Genomic DNA, 18,312 nt, shown 5'->3' with positions numbered 1-18,312 from the left:
ATGTTGAATGGTATTGAATAGTTTGACTTTTGTGAAGGCAAATCCATGAGAATATTTTGTGCTCTAATCCTGCATTTAACATGATAAATCAAGTTAAAATAAGTTCCCAGATGCTTCCCTAGTTAATCTACTGTTCTTATCATAGTTTACTACAGTAAGCAACACTAGATCATAACCTTGTCGTGTGGTTTGGTAAGCCTTCAAACTAATTTTCTTGAAACACATAATTACAATACACTGTATAATAGCAGAATAACAATAACATCTTTTAACTGGATTTGATTGCTTTCAGAGTTCTTTTATAAGGATTGTGCCTTTGTTTCTAAGGTTAACACTGTCCTTCCATTACAGAAGTATCATGAGGTCCAAGCAAATAAACACACATGCACATATAAGTGACAAGTAATAGGTTTATTCCATGATGAAAAGAGAAGAGAGAAAACACAACGTTTCAGCTGTGAAGCCTTCTTCAGGTGTGCAGGTGTGCCTTCTTCTTTAGCACACCTGAAGAAGGCTTCACAGCCGAAACGTGTTTCTCTCTTCTCTTTTCAGCATGGAATAAACCTATTACTTGCTCCTTTGAAGACTACACATGCTGACGCAGCTATCCACCTGAACTACTTGCACATATAAGTGTTTGCAAGCCTGTATCTATATATTCCTGGTAATATGCTTCTATTTATGTAGTAAGAAAGCAATCAGAAGAACTGTTTATAAAGTATTCTTGGTAAAACTCATCAAATCATCTCACTTTTAAATAACTTAAAAAAGTTGCCTGATCACTTTCATCTTGCCCCTCTTTTGATAAAGAGATATTGTTGTTTTTTTTAGGATAATGAAATCATTGTGAGAAAGATGTTTTAAAGAATTCTACAGGATATTTTAGCAAGTTAGCGAGATAACACTAGTAAGGACCCTGATAATTAGATACTAGTTATTTTTGTTTAGAAGTGTATCTTAGCATTTCATAGAACAGCACAGCATGGCATAGAAAGTGATGCATTTGTATCACTATATTACGAATATTCTTTCAAAAACATCATCAATTTTTCTATATTAAACTATAATAAAAATTCTATAATAAAATCAGTATAAAATTAACACGGATTTATTGTTTATTAGATTTAATGTCTGCTAAAGACTTATAATTATTAATTATAAAAGACCATGTTATGGCAATTAGAATTTCGAAAGTAGTGGAGTATAAGTGGCTCAGCACTGGGAATACACGTTCTTTGATGGGCTGGAAAAGTCCTGTACATCACTGTGTAGGGTCAATAGGTGTATGACTGTGTAAGAGAGGTTGGACAAACCTGGGGTCAAAGGTCATGGGCGTGAGAAGAAATGTACAGATAAAATCGCCAATTCTAATTTGGGTGGGTATAAAATTGCCACTACTACTAGTACTACTACTAACCAGGCAGCACAGTAGTACAGTGGTTAGCATTGCTACCTTACAGCACTGGGGCCCTGGGCTTGATTTTGGACTCAGGATGCCATCTGTGAAGAAATTGTCTTTTCTCCCAGGGTTACCTCTGGGTGCTCCAGTTTCCTCCCCCGGTCCAAAACTATACTGGTTGGCTGATTGGCTTCTGAGAAAAGATTAGCTCTAGTGTGCGCTTCAGTGTCTGTATCTGCCCTGCGATTAAGTGGGCTTCTTGTCCAGGGTGTCACCTTCCTTGTGCCCATGGCTTCCAGGGATACAAACATCAGTATCATCTTTATCATTACCACTACTAAATTAAACACAATGTACCTCACAACTGGCAGCCCACTAAAGCTCAGTAGCTGTGAGCCTGGTCAGTACCTGGATGGGAGACCTCCTGCGAAAGCTAAGGTTGCTGCTGGAAGAGGTGTAAGTGGGGCCAGCAGGGGGTGCTCACCCTGCAGTCTATGTGAGTCCTAATGCCCCAGTATAGTGACGGGGACACTATACTTTAAAAAGGCACTGTCCTTCGGATGAGACATAAAACCGAGGTCCTGACTCTCTGTGGTCATTGAAAATCCCAGGGCGTTTCTCGAAAAGAGTATAGGTGTTACCCCAGCATCCTGGCCAAACTTCCCATTGGCCCTTACCAGTCATGGCCTCCTAAGAATCCCCATCTTTGAATTGGCTTCATTACTCTGCTCTCCTCCCCACTAAATAGCTGGTGTGTGGTGAGTGTTCTGTGTACACTTTGGCTTCACATTGGTGGTGGTGGACGAGAGTCCCCAATACCTGGAAAGAGCTTTGAGTGGAGTGTCCAGAAAAGCACTATAAAAGTGTAAGGAATTATTATTATTATTATTATTATTGACCTTTTCAAAGTACTGTGTTAACAGTAATAACTTGCAATCCATCATCTACTGACTCTTCATAAATCGATAACTGCTGTTCATTTTAAGTATGAATGAATAGAATGTGATCTGTTATCTCGGTGTGTTGTAATATCTCTTTGTGTGTCCACACAGGAGTCCTACACTTTGACCAGACTCAGGGTTTCTGGCTCAGTCACAGTGTCCCCCACTTCCCTCCATTCCCAGAAAGGGGGTACAGCTGGCCGTCCTCGGGGAAACTGAACGGCCGGACCGCGCTCTGTATCACTTACAGTACAAATCTACACAATTCCCTCAGATAGGTGCACAACATAGGGAAGCTAGCATTATGCTAATAGCAAAATACCATTTTATTTTTATTTGTATTGCTCAGTTCAAATTGAAAGAGACGACAATGCGAGGCCATTTACCAGATTCAATATTTGTTGGGCCGGATTTTTGTTTTTGTTTTTTAACCGTGAGCCGAGCCATAGAATGAAATGTGTGGGGTAAATTGAATGTGTAGTCCTTGCTTCATAGGACTGCAGACTTGTGCTGTAGCCCAGCACTACAATGGAATTATTGAGTGTGGCGGGTCTTCAGATATAGCAGGCAGTGTTAAGAAGCTGGGGAAATCCAAATTAACTGCTTCTGCATCAGAAAACTTAATGTCTCTCTTCTCAATGGAGAACACAATTTCCCCTTCTAGCTTCTTTGCCTCCTTATTCCACAGAAGACGCTTTGTAGTGTTACCTTCCTCAGTTTTGTATTTATTGATTTTAATCATACAAAAATGAACAGTTTATTTTTCCTCACAGTTCAGTGACATGAAGGTATGAAAAAATAAAACCGAAGCCCTCCAGCACCTCTGTGGGCTGTGGGTGTTCCGGCCCGGGTATAATGGTTACTGTTGTAACAACATAAGGTGTTTGCATTGCAAGTGAGAGGATGCGATTTAGCAACAATAAAGTTGTTTTCCTTTCTTTTTCCTCAGCCGAGCAGCTGTTGTATTATAACCCCCACGTGTACAACTGCTCCTTGCCTGAAGTCTTTCGCCACGAACTGCCCAGAATGAGCTGCATTTGTGAGGGCTCTGTAAAGCCCTGGGTGCAGGGAAGGAGGATGGGGAAACTGCTGTCAGCTCAGGGAGAAACCTTCCTCAGCCTTGCCAAGTCTCGCTTCTTTGTGGATGGTGAGAGTGGTTTTCTTTTAAAACCACGCAGACTGTACAAAAAGATCTGTGATGAAACACCAACTACAATCTGACATATCAGCTGTCCTTATCAAAGGTTCTGTACCAGGATATGCATTTGGAATCTTTTTCCTGGAATTGAGCATTTGTTTGGTCACGTAGGTTTCCCATTGATTCTGGAGCTGGTTAAAGTTCAGAAACCTTCCTGGACAGCACTGATTTTCATTCTGCACTGAGGAGAAGAGTCGGATAAAAACAGTCGACTCCGACTCTCGAAACGTCCAGAAATACATTCACATTTAAAGATGTTGAAATACTCCATGGTAGTTATGCTTACGTTCCAGTGATTTGCAATTCACCAGTGTGGACAAGTGGCCCCTTTGAACTTATTCAGATTTAATGTGTTGTCTTAGCGATGTATTACAGTCTTCTGTCCTTGCAGTCGTCTGTTGCCAGGCCACTGCCAAATGCATATTCATTTTTAGCACGTATTCTCTTCTTTATGGAAGTGTGGAGGCAACCCAAGTAAATGCACTTTTAAGTCCTAAAAACAAGCTAGCTAAATTCCCTTTGAATTCCTGTGCTCTCACATTAAAAGTGTGGCTTGGCTGTCTTGAGAAGCATGACAGAGACTTCCATCACCTTTCACAGGCCACAAAATTGCCCAGATTTTGGTCCTATTAAAAACATAGCTCAGTCCTGCACACCTTACTGTCATCACAACCTCTGCTGCAATTGTTATTGTAAAGATTGCAAATCCTGTAAAGCAATGCGACTGCAAGATGCTACAGATATTTCAGAACCAGTGAGATACTGTACATGCAACTTCCTGGTCATAGTTTTTACTCTTTACAGCATGATGACGGGCTTTGCTTATATTTTGGCCAGTGGTTGCATGTACAGGTTTGCAAAAGGCCGCACATTGTTAAGAGCCAAACATGAAAATGACAAAAGAAGAATGAGACAAATTACATTTCTTCATCCCAGACAAACATTAAAAATAAAATGCAGACAGCGAAAAGGGAAAACAATTTGGTCTTGACTTTATTCAAAGCTATCCATTACATGGTACAATGAGTTTATATAATGGTATATTAGCCACCAATATAATACATAAACTGAAACAAACTTTTCAGATTTGGCAAAAACAATCTTAGTTTGATCATTTTTAACTAAGCTTAGTTAAAAATCAATTTCAGATTGGATGCAATAATAATATCAGAATGGAAAAATATTTAAACCATACAGTATATGTGTCTGTTTTCATAATCTTGCAATAACATAAAACATCATATTCGATAGTATATCACCAGCAATAAACTGTAAAGTGTGTAATATTGCTAGAAGCAGAAAACATCCCAAGAAAACAAGACCTAGGTCCAAAATAATCATTTAACAGAGTTCGCATAGTTTTGAGATGAAAAATCCACTCCACCTACAGTGAATCATACATCAGTCTTCTAACCACTTTATCCACTATAAAGTCACTGGGGAGCCAGAACCTATCCCAGCAAGCAAAGGGGAAAAGGCAGGATACACACTGGACAGGATGCCAGGACATCACAGTGCATACAGAGACAAAAACACACAGCGCTTACCCAAGAGTCCATTTTCCCAAAAGCCAATTAACCCAACTAGTCTGTTGTTTTTGGACTGTGGGACCAAAAACTGGAGCACCCAGAGGAAACCCCTGCAAACACGGGGAGAACATACAAACTGCACATTTGTAGTTCACATCTGTAGGGCAGAAACACATGTTGCGCTTCTAAAACTGTCTTGCTACAAGGGCTTTCCAATCACTACCAGTAGCTCTTTTATGTTGTTCTGTTGTGATTGTTATTAAAACATAAAAAGTTCTGAAAGAACTCAATTGGAAAACAAAGCACTGAAAACCGTTTAGTAAGGGGAAATGTTTCATTATACAATGTGAAAATGGCAGTAAAATTAAATTCCAGACCGGTAAGAGCTTTTTTTTTTACTTTTCACAGAGTGTTTCCTTTTTCTTTAAACCAAGAAAGAGCCCTGTCTGGAGAGCCATTGTAGATGCTGTTAAATGCCTTATATTTCTACTTTGTTGACATACTTGAGGGTTGTCTTTTACAGACATCTACACTGGCTGGGCTGCTCAAGTTTTAAAGACTACTCTGTTGACGGAAACCTGGCAACGAAAAGAGCATGAACTGCCTTCAAACTGCTCCCTTCCTGAACACGTTTTAAATATCAAAAGAATTAAACTGCCGGGACCTGTGGAGTTCTGCTCTCACTTTGATCATGCCAAGTGGTGTGTATCCCAGGAGGATGGAGACCAGTGGATCTGCACTGGAGATCTAAACAGAGAGGACTGCCAGCAGTGGAAAAGTGGAGGACTTATTTGCTCACAAAACCCTGTTATCTACCACGCTTTCAGGGGGGCTGTGTCCTGGTTTGTTAGGTGCAGAGACATGTTTAAACTGTAAGAGGGGGAATGTTTGACCCTGTTGTTGCAATTCAGTTACGCTGACTCTTTCTGTATCTATCTGTTGCAGATGCAGAGCAGTGTTAATTGCGCTCAGGTTTAGCAAATGCCGCTTGATATTTTGAAGCTAATGTTTGCTGAAAAGCAAGAAAAAACGTTGCTCAAATGCAAATGTGCTTCTTTCCAGAACAACTAAAATGTATAGGTTTAAACATGGGTTGATGGCTAACACAAAAGAAGAAACACCCAACGACTGCAATTATCAATCCATTCATCTATTATCAGAAAGTAGCTTTTGTTCCTGTGAAGTGTAGTGGCAAAGCTCTTCATTTAAAATAAGAGGACACTGGTTGTAAATGTCAATCAGGATTACGTTGCGCAAATGTTTTTTCTTTATACTGTAGGTTTGGTTGGGTTCCCACCAGCAGTTCTGTGAAATCTTTCCTCATTTTGTGCTTTTGTCTTCTGTTGTGCGAATCCCATCTATAGCCAATAAATGATGGTGCTCACAGCTCTGAATATATTAAGATTAGTGGAATTCCTGGTCTACCAGCACTCTTTTGTTGTGTGCATCTAATCTATAATCAATAAGTTAAGATAACAGCATATTATTTGCTGAGGTACGCAGATATTCCTGACTTCCATTGTTGGTGGAGCTGGGTCATATTTGCCTGGGAAAAAATGTGCACAACATGATTTCTTCTAAAAAAACGTTTCTACTAGCATCTTGTGCTGTGTTCCTCAAATGTCTTATTTTTCCTGTTGGCACTGTTTTTCTTCACGTTTTCTTCTACCACCTTACAGTGCGCTCACAAATTACTGTCACCCTTAATGAAGAACAAAAAACCCCATATAAAATAAACAGCACAGATAATGACTTATATTTTATATACCCCAAAACTGGGTAAACTAGTGAAAAACACTGATTTTGTTTTCTCTCAAACATTTCTTAGTTGATTTTTAAATGGTGTGTTTAGGATCATTGTCATGCTGGGAGGTCCACCAGAGACCAAATCATGCTGTAGCTTTCTGGCATAGGCAGCCAGATTTTTGCCCAGAATATCCTGATATTTAGTAGAGATCATGATACCTTTGTCCTTAACAAGGGCCCCAGTGGCATCACAACCACAACACAACATCAATGTTCCACCCCCATATTTCACAGTGAATATACGTTTTTTTGTGTGAGTATGCATCCCTCTCCAACGCCAAACGTACTGGTGGTGTGAGTGGCCACACCCTTCAATTTTGGTCTCACCTGACCATAGCACTGGGTTCTAGTCAAAGTCCCAATGGCATTTGGCAAACTCCAGACACTTCAGTTTGTTTCTTGTTATCAATTCCTTCTGGCAACCCTTCCAAATAGCTTTTTAGCATGGATGTACCATCTAATTATTGATTTGGAGACTCAAGGACTCCAAGATGCAACCAGACTCTGCAGTTCTCCAGCTGTGACCCTTGGATTCTTTACCATTTGTGAAGATCAATACTAATTTGTCTCTTAATTTGTCACTTCTTTGCCTTTCCCCATGGTGGTGGATGGCCAAAGTTTTTATTATGTGTGTTTACCTCTTTTTATACCCTGGTGAAACAGCAAGTCCAGAAAATGTTCCTTTTGACTGAGTTATATTTAAAAAAGCAGAACTTCATTTCAGATTTTATTTTGTTCAGTTTCCTTAAAGGAAAGTGGGGGATCTAATAATTGTGACATTAATGTTCCTGGAAAAAACATGTATTACTCATTTTAAATATTTGTTTTGAAATAATTCCCATTGTCTGGGCATAAGATAGACTCATTATCTGTGCTGTGTATTTTATACAGGTTGTTTTGTTCAACTTTATCAAGGGTGCCAATAATTCTTGAGCCCACTGTACCTGCTTAGATAAATAGAATCACTATTACACACCAAGAAAAACACTCAAAACACTAACTTCTGTTCTTGGAACTATAGTGTTCAGTCCAATTTTAATGCATCACTGATATTTGAAGAAAGTGAAAACCGCTTTGCACTGTTTGGAGATGATTGCTAAGATCATCCAGGTGGATGCTGCACATTGGTGGTGGCGGAGGGGAGTCCCCATTACCTGTAAAGTGCAATATAAATGTAAGCAATTAATTATTGAGCTTCATTTTGTGGGTCTGTATAAACAAAATTCCAAGTAGGATCAGATTTCAAATATTGGTCTGACAAAGTGTAAACCCAGAAAAAACTCCCCTTATGCAAAACTGGGCGAAGGGACTTATACCTTGATCACAGCTGCTTCCTCAATGTGCGGTTTTAAACTTTCAATTTTGATAAAGTTCTAGCCCAGGAGTGTTAAAAGGTTACAAGTGAGAGAAAGATATTCTGCCCATCTTTTCTGTTTGGTTGATAGTAACTATTGATAAAAGATTCTTTGTAACACTCCTGTGATTTGGATTGCACAGCATGTCTTTTCCATCACAGACTTCAATTTCATTCTCTACCCACCCCCCATGTTGAATGTGAAGTACTGTAGCTGCCCGAGTCCAAATTCTCAGTTCTTTTCAGGATTTTGAATACTCAAGTCTCCACATCTTCAATCCTCCAGCCAAAAGTGATAAAGTTGTTTTAACCTCTCAGTTTACAACACAATACTGTACCTTTCAATGTGGGAGTTATTCTGGTTTCTCTTCCTTAGACTGTTTCCAATGTCAATTATTGTAATGCTCTTCTAATATAAGGACTCCTACATTTTATCTTTAGCTTTCCAATATGCCCATTTCCAATATACAATGAAGTCATTGTTCTCTGTATTAAAAAACAATATGAATACAAGCTAATAAAAGGAAGACTGAAATAGCTGTCTGAGACAAGCCAGCCTCTTCAGACCTCATTAGGCCCCAGCATATGGACAAGCCACAACAGAAAGGAAATACTGCAGAAAAAAGTTAAGTCACAAGCTGCCCCACCACCAACAACAACAACAAAATCCTCCCATAGAACTATTTATAAACTGTACCAAACCTAGGCTAATTGCCACCATGTGAGAATGTGCCTCTCACCCTTAACTAATTTGCTAATTCACCCCCACGTGGGTCTATGTACACATGATTGAGGCCTGAACCCCCTCAGCTGAAACTAGTGCATCAACACTGCTGACCCACCACACTGTTGTATTTGAGAGCTTCCTTAAATAGAGGTGAAATGTGCTCTCACTGTCCTATTAAAATTCTTTGGTTCCTGAAATGAATAGTAGCACAGATGTAAAGAAAGAACAATTGGATACAGCAATCGCTCAGCAGGTCTTTTTAAGCCTATGTGAGTTGCACTGATCGGGCAAAATCACTGTCCATGCTCATATGTCCTCGTATGTCGGGAGTTAGGACACAGAATTTTTTTTTTATTGAATTAAAACCCTGTTTTGGTGAAAGAACATCAAGACTGTTATAAAATGAACACTCATTGATATGTTATTTTGTTTCACAAATGTAGCAATAGCACTTTGTGATGATATTATTTTAAACTGCTTTAATGATGTCAAAATAATCAAAGTACCTAACTGAGAAATTCTGCTCTAGATCATAGTCTGATTTACAGTGTCCTTTCACGTATCTAATACTGGATATACCAGAAAATCAGAACTGCAAATAGTTCTTTGTCTTTCAAGGTCAATTGCAAAATGCCTTTTTTGGCATTCTGTGCATTCTTTTAGGCAAGTTTTGGTCTGGCAACACTTTCGGGTTTCGTGGCCTGAATTGGAGAAGTGAACTGAAGTAGCTGCCTGTATTGTCTCTCCTTAGTCTTGAAAGACTAAAAGCTGCTTCAAGGCCACACTCATGGTAAGTGTCTGTTTTTCTTTCATTAGTTTTGAAAATTGAATTAGAATGTTCCGTGATTGAATTTAGTCACACAAGAAGTATCGTTCACAAGCCGTGTTCACTCACCCTCTGCAGTACGAGTTGGGGATTGTCTTGCTTAAGTTGGCATCTGGGCTCCTAACTTTAGCCTTTAGTTATGTAGCCTTTGAGTCCCTTATTACTCCATCATTATTGCATTATTTTTGCAGCTATTAACATCAAGCCTACATTTCATTTTCTACCATTGTGGTAGTTCTGGACTTAAAAACTAGAAAATGACTATGGGATGGCTTTATTGGAAATCTCTCAAGAATTCACATACACTTTTACCTTTGTTTGTTGGGAATGAAAGCATAATAGAAAATGCTGAATGTCCATTTAATGACTGATCGCATAGCACTACATCCATATTGCACTACAATAAATTACACATTAATCCAAGAAAGAACTGCACTGTAACTTACAGACCATAAATAGACTTAAATAGACCATAAATGCTGTGAATGAAGTGAAGTGTGAACTGAAATGTCTTTCTTCACCAAATATTACTTTGTCTTGTGTGCCAGCCTTAAGCATGAGATACAGTACAAGCTGGAAAGGTTTGACTCAACATGAATACATTTCTTACTACATGCAAATTTGTCTTGAAAGTTAAGCTTCTAGGTTTGAAAAAATGATGGGCATTTTATAATGAAGGAAAACAGTTTGGTACTGATTTATTATTGCATTTTTCTGTCAAATTCGATGGTTTGATTGTAGACAATTGAGAAGGACAAACCAGATTTCTTGAGCCCTTGTTTCCATTAGGATGCCGTTTGGATGCTGCTGATCTGGCCGCTGATGATATTTGTACACAGTGGGCTCACTGCTGATGCAGCCGTGTCCTGCAGGAACGAGCAGGAGGAGTCTGTGGACTGGTGAGTGGTTTTTCTGCCTTTACTAATTCCCCAGTATACATGCAACAGCAAAGAGGTGTAAATTGTAATAAACAGTAGATGGACACATTCTTTCATTGCGTGTATTAAACATTACAACTTAGAATAAATAAAAGCTGAAAAAAGAGAACCGGCTTAAAGCATGTGTGTCCAACTATAGTTCTGGATGCCATGATCCAGCAGATCTCGGGTTGCTTTGGCCGTGTCCCAATATGCAAGGGCTTAGGGTGTTCCATTTCTAAATTTGTCACAAGGATGCTCACCAGCACCGCCAAGGCAGACTTCTCTGAAGTCCACATTGGAGTGGACTCCGCTGAAGGGAATTACCCCCAATTGCTCGCAGAATGGTGACGTTCCACATTCTAACGTATCAAGGCGGAGAGAAGTTGCCATGGAGAATAAAATATCCACGTATTAGTAAAATTGAACTTTTTTTAAGTTTTAGAACTCATAATATTGTAACGCATACGGCCACCGTTGGTTGTGATAGCCGGCTTACCAGCGCGGTGACGTCACCGCCCTTCCCTGTGAATAGCAGGGACCGCAGCCGCCGGGCTGATGGGAGATTTCCCTTTAGTTCAGCTGGCTGGGTCCCTGTTGAGTGACGCCGGAGGCCCGGGTTCGAGTCCCCGATGGTGGGGGTTCGACCTGAGGCGGCAGAGGAGAGGGCGCATACCCACGTGAACACCGGAGCGCTACAATTTTTTTGAAAAAACAAACTTCATTAGGCTACTTTAGATTCAAACTGTATGTATTCTACGTACGAAATTTTGACATAAAGCTTTTATTTCGTCACCTCCATTTTGACTGATGTATATTTATTCATTTACCTGCTTTGTATTCTGTACACGGAGTATTTAATGGTGCTCGTATTTAATAGTACAAGCTTTGAGGTATAGCCAAGTTTACCTTATTTAGTTGAATGAAAGCGTTATGTTCCTCGTACTGTCATTTTTGTACTGGGACAGACGATATGAAATGTATTTAATGGTACACAGCTTGGAATAAGCAGCGGTATTGCCAGTGATTCCTTAGTTTACTTCGCCTGTTATGAATCGAGGTTAAGTTTTCAACATGAATGAACACAGTGTCGAGATAAAATTCAATTTAATCAAACTGCAAGCGGACAACGAAAAAATTAACAGCCGACTTGGATTTCGACCCTCCTGAGCCGTGTGACAAAACAGTGACATCACGCGAGGGTGCTTTTTACCTTTTTGTACTAGTGCGCCCTTTAATACTGGCGCACTTGAAGTCCACACTTGCGCTACATCACAGAAGTGCGGACTTGTAGAAATGGCTTAGGGCGCAGGTCGAGAACTGGGACATGGCTTTTATCTCTGAAGCACCCAGAGATTTGGGGAAGGACATTAAACCGTTGTGGCTAAGCAAATAATTAGATTAATTGGGTAGGTAAGAGCCGAGTTGGAATTGAAGATTCATTTAACTGGTGAATAATTGAATACTGGAATCACACCTGAAGAAGGTTCCACGGCCGAAACGTTGTTCTCTTTCTTCTTTTTTTCAGCATGGAATAAACCTATTACTTGTTCCTTTGCAGCCTACGCATGCTGACGCAGCTACCCACCTGAACTATCAATGTAACATTACTTTTTCACAACAATTTTATTATCAGAGAACAGATTATTTGATCAGAAATAGTTCCAGTTTGCTGTTTGATTGTTGTTCTGTCTTTTGATTGTTTGAATCTTAATTTATGCATTTGTACACTTACGTTTTAAGTTGCTTTAAAAATAATGAGGTAGTGAACACCCCACCTACCTTGACAGGTAACAAACTCTCTGTTTTGTTTTTCTCACATAAAAATGTAGGAGATAAATGTTTGACGCTTCCAATTTGTGTTTAACCTGTTATTAACATTGACACATTTAGCCAATTTCTGCCTGGAATTTCCTCCTCCTTAAACATTTGTTATATCTCTGCAGCAGAACATAGCAGGAGCCTGGTTCAGGTCTTAAATTGAAGGTAACCCCATTGGCTTTGAGTGTGAACAGTCAAATTTCTTATATTTCTTAATGTGTCCACTCAGCAGACAAACATATGAAAAAAAACCCCAAAAAACAGCAGGCCAAAATGTTTTTTTGGTCTTCAGAGGTCAGATTTTTCAACTATATGCATGTCAAGGGCCTGGGAATGATTTGGAAACCTTGTTCTAGGTGACTACTAGCTTGGATAAAAATCAGGGACAAATTGATCAATTAGAAAAAATTCTACATCATGTTTTGTGAAGACTGAACCTGGAATGAAATTTCACGCCTATAATAAAAAATCATAAAAATATTGAAAATAAGAATAATAACCATTGCAATTGCTATAAAAACCATTAGACACTGCTAGAGAGCCTTTATCTGCTGTTATGCAATGGAAAAAAACCTCAGAGTTGCCTTCTGGTGTGAAAAAAAGGAGAACTGATAAGAAACTGATTGATTACCCCTTCTGAGTCAATGATTGACAGCTAAAAGGCAGGCGGAATGCAGCTCGAGGCTTCTAGAGGAAGTCTTACCCCCTAAGGGCTCTGAATGGCTGAAAATACAATCAGATCGCCTTATTTCTAGTGGTCGTTCTTCAAACATTTACTATGAAGTCAATAACGTTCAAGAGTCTATACAGATGCAGCCATTCAAAATGCGCGGGCGATACCGCATTATTTTGCGGTACGCTGTACGCAGTCTACCGCAAGCTACCGGTAAATACCGCGAGTTACCGTAAATTCTCCTATAATACGACAAGCAAAATAATAGTATCCGGAATTTCCGCAAGGTGGAGCTAATAAAGCTCAACCTCTCATGTTTGAGCTGTGGCCATCAAAGTCTTTAACGAAGATATTACTAATAGTATTAATAATGAATGACCTTGGACAAGCTGTAAGTGTAAACTCAAAGTATTGCCCTGGTCAACATTCTTTTTTTCATTAACCGTCTTTGTAAAAGTAACACCACAGCATTTCGCAATCACGCATTTGTTTCCAATCATGCAAAGTACAGTGATTCACCATGCCTTTCACATGCTCATAAAAGAGATTGATTTAGGAACATAAACATATTACCGTATGCAAACTGTACTGTATACAGTATGTATATGTATATTTAATGTCTTAACTGTGCCCGAACATAAACATACAGTATATGGCTGGTCTCGGTACTTTAAAGAAAACATACACGAAACATGGTTTCATTATGACCAGAATCGGTCTTGAGATATTTTTAACTTGATTTACAGTATTTGAGAGGTATGTCTTAACACCGATACTACAGTGCTTACAGATGCAGCCATTCAAAATGCGCGGGCGATACCGCATTATTTTCCGGTACGCTGTACGCAGTCTACCGCAAGCTACCGGTAAATACCGCGAGTTACCGGTAAATACCGCTAGCAAAATAATAGTATCCGGAATTTCCGCAAGGTGGAGCTAATAAAGCTCAACCTCTCATGTTTGAGCTGTAGCCATCAAAGTCTTTAACGAAGATATTAATAATAGTATTAATAATAAATGACCTTGGACAAGCTGTAAACTCAAAGTATTGCCCTGGTCCACATTCTTTTTTTCATTGACCGTCTTTGTAAAAGTAACGCCACAGCATTTCGCAATCACGCATTTTTTTCCAATCATGCAAAGTACAGTGATTCACCATGCCTTTCACATGCTCATAAAAGAGATTGATTTAGGGACATAAACATATTACCGTATGCAAACTGTACTGTATACAGTATGTATATGTATATTTAATGTCTTAACTGTGCCCGTTTAAGTATTGAATATTCATATCTAATTTTACCACTGAAGGGAAATCTTAGTAGCTGAGCATAAAAACAATAGGAGCATACTGCAACGCGTGTGAAGGCCATAAACGATATTAATTTTGGAACATAAACATACAGTATATGGCTGGTCTCGGTACTTTAAAGAAAACATACACGAAACATGGTTTCATTATGACCAGAATCTTGAGATATTTTTAACTTGATTTACAGTATTTGAGAGGTATGTCTTAACACCGATACTACAGTGCTTAAGTACTACTCACGTATATGTTTCTAGGTTTATATTATGCATTTCATACGGTCAAATTACTTTTGAGCAACTAATAAGAAGCGCGAAACGGTATGCGTTTTACTTTCGTTTCGTGCTGGGACCCGTGGATTGATTAGAGATATCAAGTACATACAAGTCATTTTTTAAATGTTGTAGTTCGTCTTGAAAAAATGTTACGAGTACATCATCTATCAACAATTACACAGGTTCTGTTTCCATATTGCGGATTTTGGTTACGTAATATTATTTTCTAGATTTCACGTTGTGAATATATGATTTGGGCAAACAGAGCCGCAAAGAAGTACATTATGGGTTGTTGTTTTTTTTTGCAGTTTTATCTAGAACAAGCGATGCTTAAACCTTTGTCTGATTCTTGTGAAACTATCCACACGACAGTTACAGTACCTAGGAGTTGACTTCAGTGATGTCACTGATGGGATGTTTCTAAAAATCCATCCTCTGTAAAACGTCTTCTCTAGTTGTCCTGCATATGTATTCGCTAATGAAGCTGTGTGTTCTGAGCCTGGATCTCTACATTTCTGTATGAACCACCTTAGAGGGCTAAAGACAGCTTGTGTTTAAATTGAGTGTAAGGCAATTTATGCTTCTAAAGTCATGGTCAGCATTTTTGTACTGTGCTGTAAACTTGTTCTGTGCCTAGTCACATTATTTTATAGCGTTTTCATAGCGTTATCAAATCTGGTGGCGCTGTGTTAGTTTCCTGACTCCCATGTCACATGGTCTGTGATTGTAACCTGTAATACCGGTTTAATTCGTCACAGCCAGCACTCCGGTTGTAAAGTAGAAGCAGGCGAGATTTCCAGCGAAAAACACCTCCCCCTTCTTCAGGTGTGAGGGTCTTCTGCTCAGAATGAAACGCTAAAATGTAATGTAGGCTCTGAATGGGTTCTGACTTGCTTTAACAAAATATGTTTACAAATCCTTTCACCTGGCATTTTCGTAGTTAGAAATTATGGAACGCTCTGTTAAAAGCAAGGGAGTTTTTATGTCCGTTGCAGTTCTTTTGCAACATGAATATAATTATATCGTTATTAATTTCTTGAGATACGCGATTCCATATTATATTCCCTTTTAATCAAATTCTAAAAGTATGCTTGTTGACTCCGGTATCGCGTTAGTTAAAGACTTCGATGCTTAAAATGTTTAGGAGAAATGGAATACTGGTGTGTATGTTTTCTTTAAAGTACCGAGACCAGCCATATACTGTATGTTTAAGTTCCAAAATTAATATCGTTTATGGACTTCACACGCGTTGCAGTATGCTCCTATTCTTTTTATGCTCAGGCACTAAGTAAAAGGAGATGCTTCATATTGCTTGACTAATTTTAAAAACTAAGTTAGAAATGCAGACGCTCCCTCGGTGCGCTGCTCTGGTGCGCCGGCTCTTACACAGTGCCTGTCTGCCGTAAGCGTTACAATATACATACCCAACACTGCTTGTACCCATCTGTCATGCAAATAAAACACCTTGAATTGAATTGAATTGAGGGGAGAGGGGGGAATACTAAAGGCAATACTGGCTCAATACCCTCGATGGGCTTTGACGTGCTAATGCGTTGGTTTAACAGTCCGGGTGTGGCAGGCTTCCAATGTCAACTCGACTCGATTGGAAGACAATGAACGTATTTTGTGATATTTAGAAATATAAATTTGTTTGGTGCGAGTGAGGTTTTATTTAATCTCTGACCAAGGGAAACGTTTCATTTTTTCAAAGAAATGTTTGTTAAAAAATAAAGTCATAGTTCTATGGGATTCAATCACAGACCATGTGACAAGGGAGTCAGGAAACTACTCTAACACACAGCGCCACCGGATTTAATAACGCAATAAAAACGCTATAAAATAATGTGACTAGGCACAGAAAAAGTTTACAGCACAGTACAATAATAAATGCTGACCATGACTTTAGAAGCATAAATTACCTTACACTCAATTTAAACACAAGCTGTCTTTCTGTATGAACCTCTAAGCTGGTTCATACAGAAAATGTAGAAATGCATTAGCCTGATTATGATTAAAAAACACATAATTAAACACGCGTTTGCGATTTAAATCAGAACACGATTTAAATCAATATAAATGTTTATATTGTAACGCATACTGTCCAGCCTCCATTTCTCTATAAAAATTTACTCTGTTGCACACACACACACAATAGAAGGAGGAACCGCTGTCAGAAGGGAAGATATGTTCAAAATATCGCAAATATCGTTCATGTTGCGATATTTTGAAATATAAAAGTCAATTTATTGTCCATAATATCGCTATTCTATTTTTTCGAAGAAATGTTTGTTAAAAGAAAAGTCCGGCACCAGCTGGATTCGATCACACAACCTCCCAGTTGCTAGTCACGCACCTAGACCAGTCGGCTAGAAGACAGCTCGCATGAACAGGCAGGCGAAAAAGCCCTACACAGCCCTGTCGCAGTACACGAATACCGTTATTAAATTCTTTAGATACGCGATTCCATATTATATTCCCTTTTAATCAAATTCTAAAAGTATGCTTGTTGACTCCGGTATCATGTTAGTTAAAGACTTCAAAGCTTAAAATGTTTAGGGAGAAATGGAATACTGGTGTGTATTTTTTTCTTTAAAGTACCAAGACCAGCTACAGTATATACTGTATGTTTATGTTCCAAAATTAATATCGTTTATGGCCTTCACACGCGTTACAGTATGCTCCTATTCTTTTTATGCTCAGCTACTAAGATTTCCCTTCAGTGGTAAAATTCAATATCTACAACGGGCACAGCAAAGACGTTTTTACTGTAAGTCTTTCTACGACAGACCAACGGACCACGAGTGCCCCTGTCGGTCAACCAATCACGTACTGCGGTGCCACGCGTCATCTTGCGTCATACTGAGCGACGTCACCTGCGGTACGTGTCTGTGACGCGCACTTTGAATGGCTGCATCTGTAAGTACTGCTCACGTATATGTTTCTAGGTTTATATTATGCATTTCATACGGTCAAATTACTTTTGAGCAACTAATAAGAAGCGCGAAACGGTATGCGTTTTAGTTTCGTTTTGTGCTGGGACCCGTGGATTGATTAGAGATACCAAGTACATACAAGTCATTTTTTAAATGTTGTAGTTCGTCTTGAAAAAATGTTACGAGTACATCATCTATCAACAATTACACAGGTTCTGTTTCCATATTGCGGATTTTGGTTACGTAATATTATTTTCTAGATTTCACGTTGTGAATATATGATTTGGGCAAACAGAGCCGCAAAGAAGTACATTATGGGTTGTTGTTTTTTTTTTTGCAGTTTTATCTAGAACAAGCGATGCTTAAACCTTTGTCTGATTCTTGTGAAACTATCCACACGACAGTTACAGTACCTAGGAGTTGACTTCAGTGATGTCACTGATGGGATGTTTCTAAAAATCCATCCTCTGTAAAACGTCTTCTCTAGTTGTCCTGCATATGTATTCGCTAATGAAGCTGTGTGTTCTGAGCCTGGATCTCTACATTTCTGTATGAACCAGCTTAGAGGGCTAAAGACAGCTTGTGTTTAAATTGAGTGTAAGGC

At 39.0% G+C, this 18,312-nt stretch overlaps 1 protein-coding gene across 1 annotated transcript; it reads left to right on the top strand.

The window, feature by feature from the left end:
* Positions 1-11,048, top strand: LOC148823800 (deoxyribonuclease-2-beta-like). Its single transcript, XM_088928153.1, has 6 exons — positions 1-10; positions 2,452-2,577; positions 3,290-3,487; positions 5,591-5,918; positions 10,620-10,679; positions 10,952-11,048. The coding sequence occupies exons 1-6, from the start codon at positions 1-3 to the stop codon at positions 11,046-11,048; spliced, it is 819 nt and encodes a 272-aa protein (XP_088784279.1).
* Positions 11,049-18,312: the final 7,264 nt, after the last annotated feature.

Source organism: Atractosteus spatula, chromosome 11, assembly GCF_055471065.1.
Source record: "Atractosteus spatula isolate fAtrSpa1 chromosome 11, fAtrSpa1.hap1, whole genome shotgun sequence".
Taxonomy (NCBI): Eukaryota; Metazoa; Chordata; class Actinopteri; order Semionotiformes; family Lepisosteidae; genus Atractosteus; species Atractosteus spatula.
This window is presented reverse-complemented; position numbering and strand designations above follow the sequence as displayed.

Bases quoted from the DNA above. Each gene is read 5' to 3' on its own strand.
- LOC148823800 (XM_088928153.1), top strand. The intron at 3,488-5,590 runs GTGAGAGTGGTT...TGTCTTTTACAG, and splicing joins GTCTCGCTTCTTTGTGGATG to ACATCTACACTGGCTGGGCT. The intron at 10,680-10,951 runs GTGAGTGGTTTT...ATTTGTCACAAG, and splicing joins CAGGAGGAGTCTGTGGACTG to GATGCTCACCAGCACCGCCA.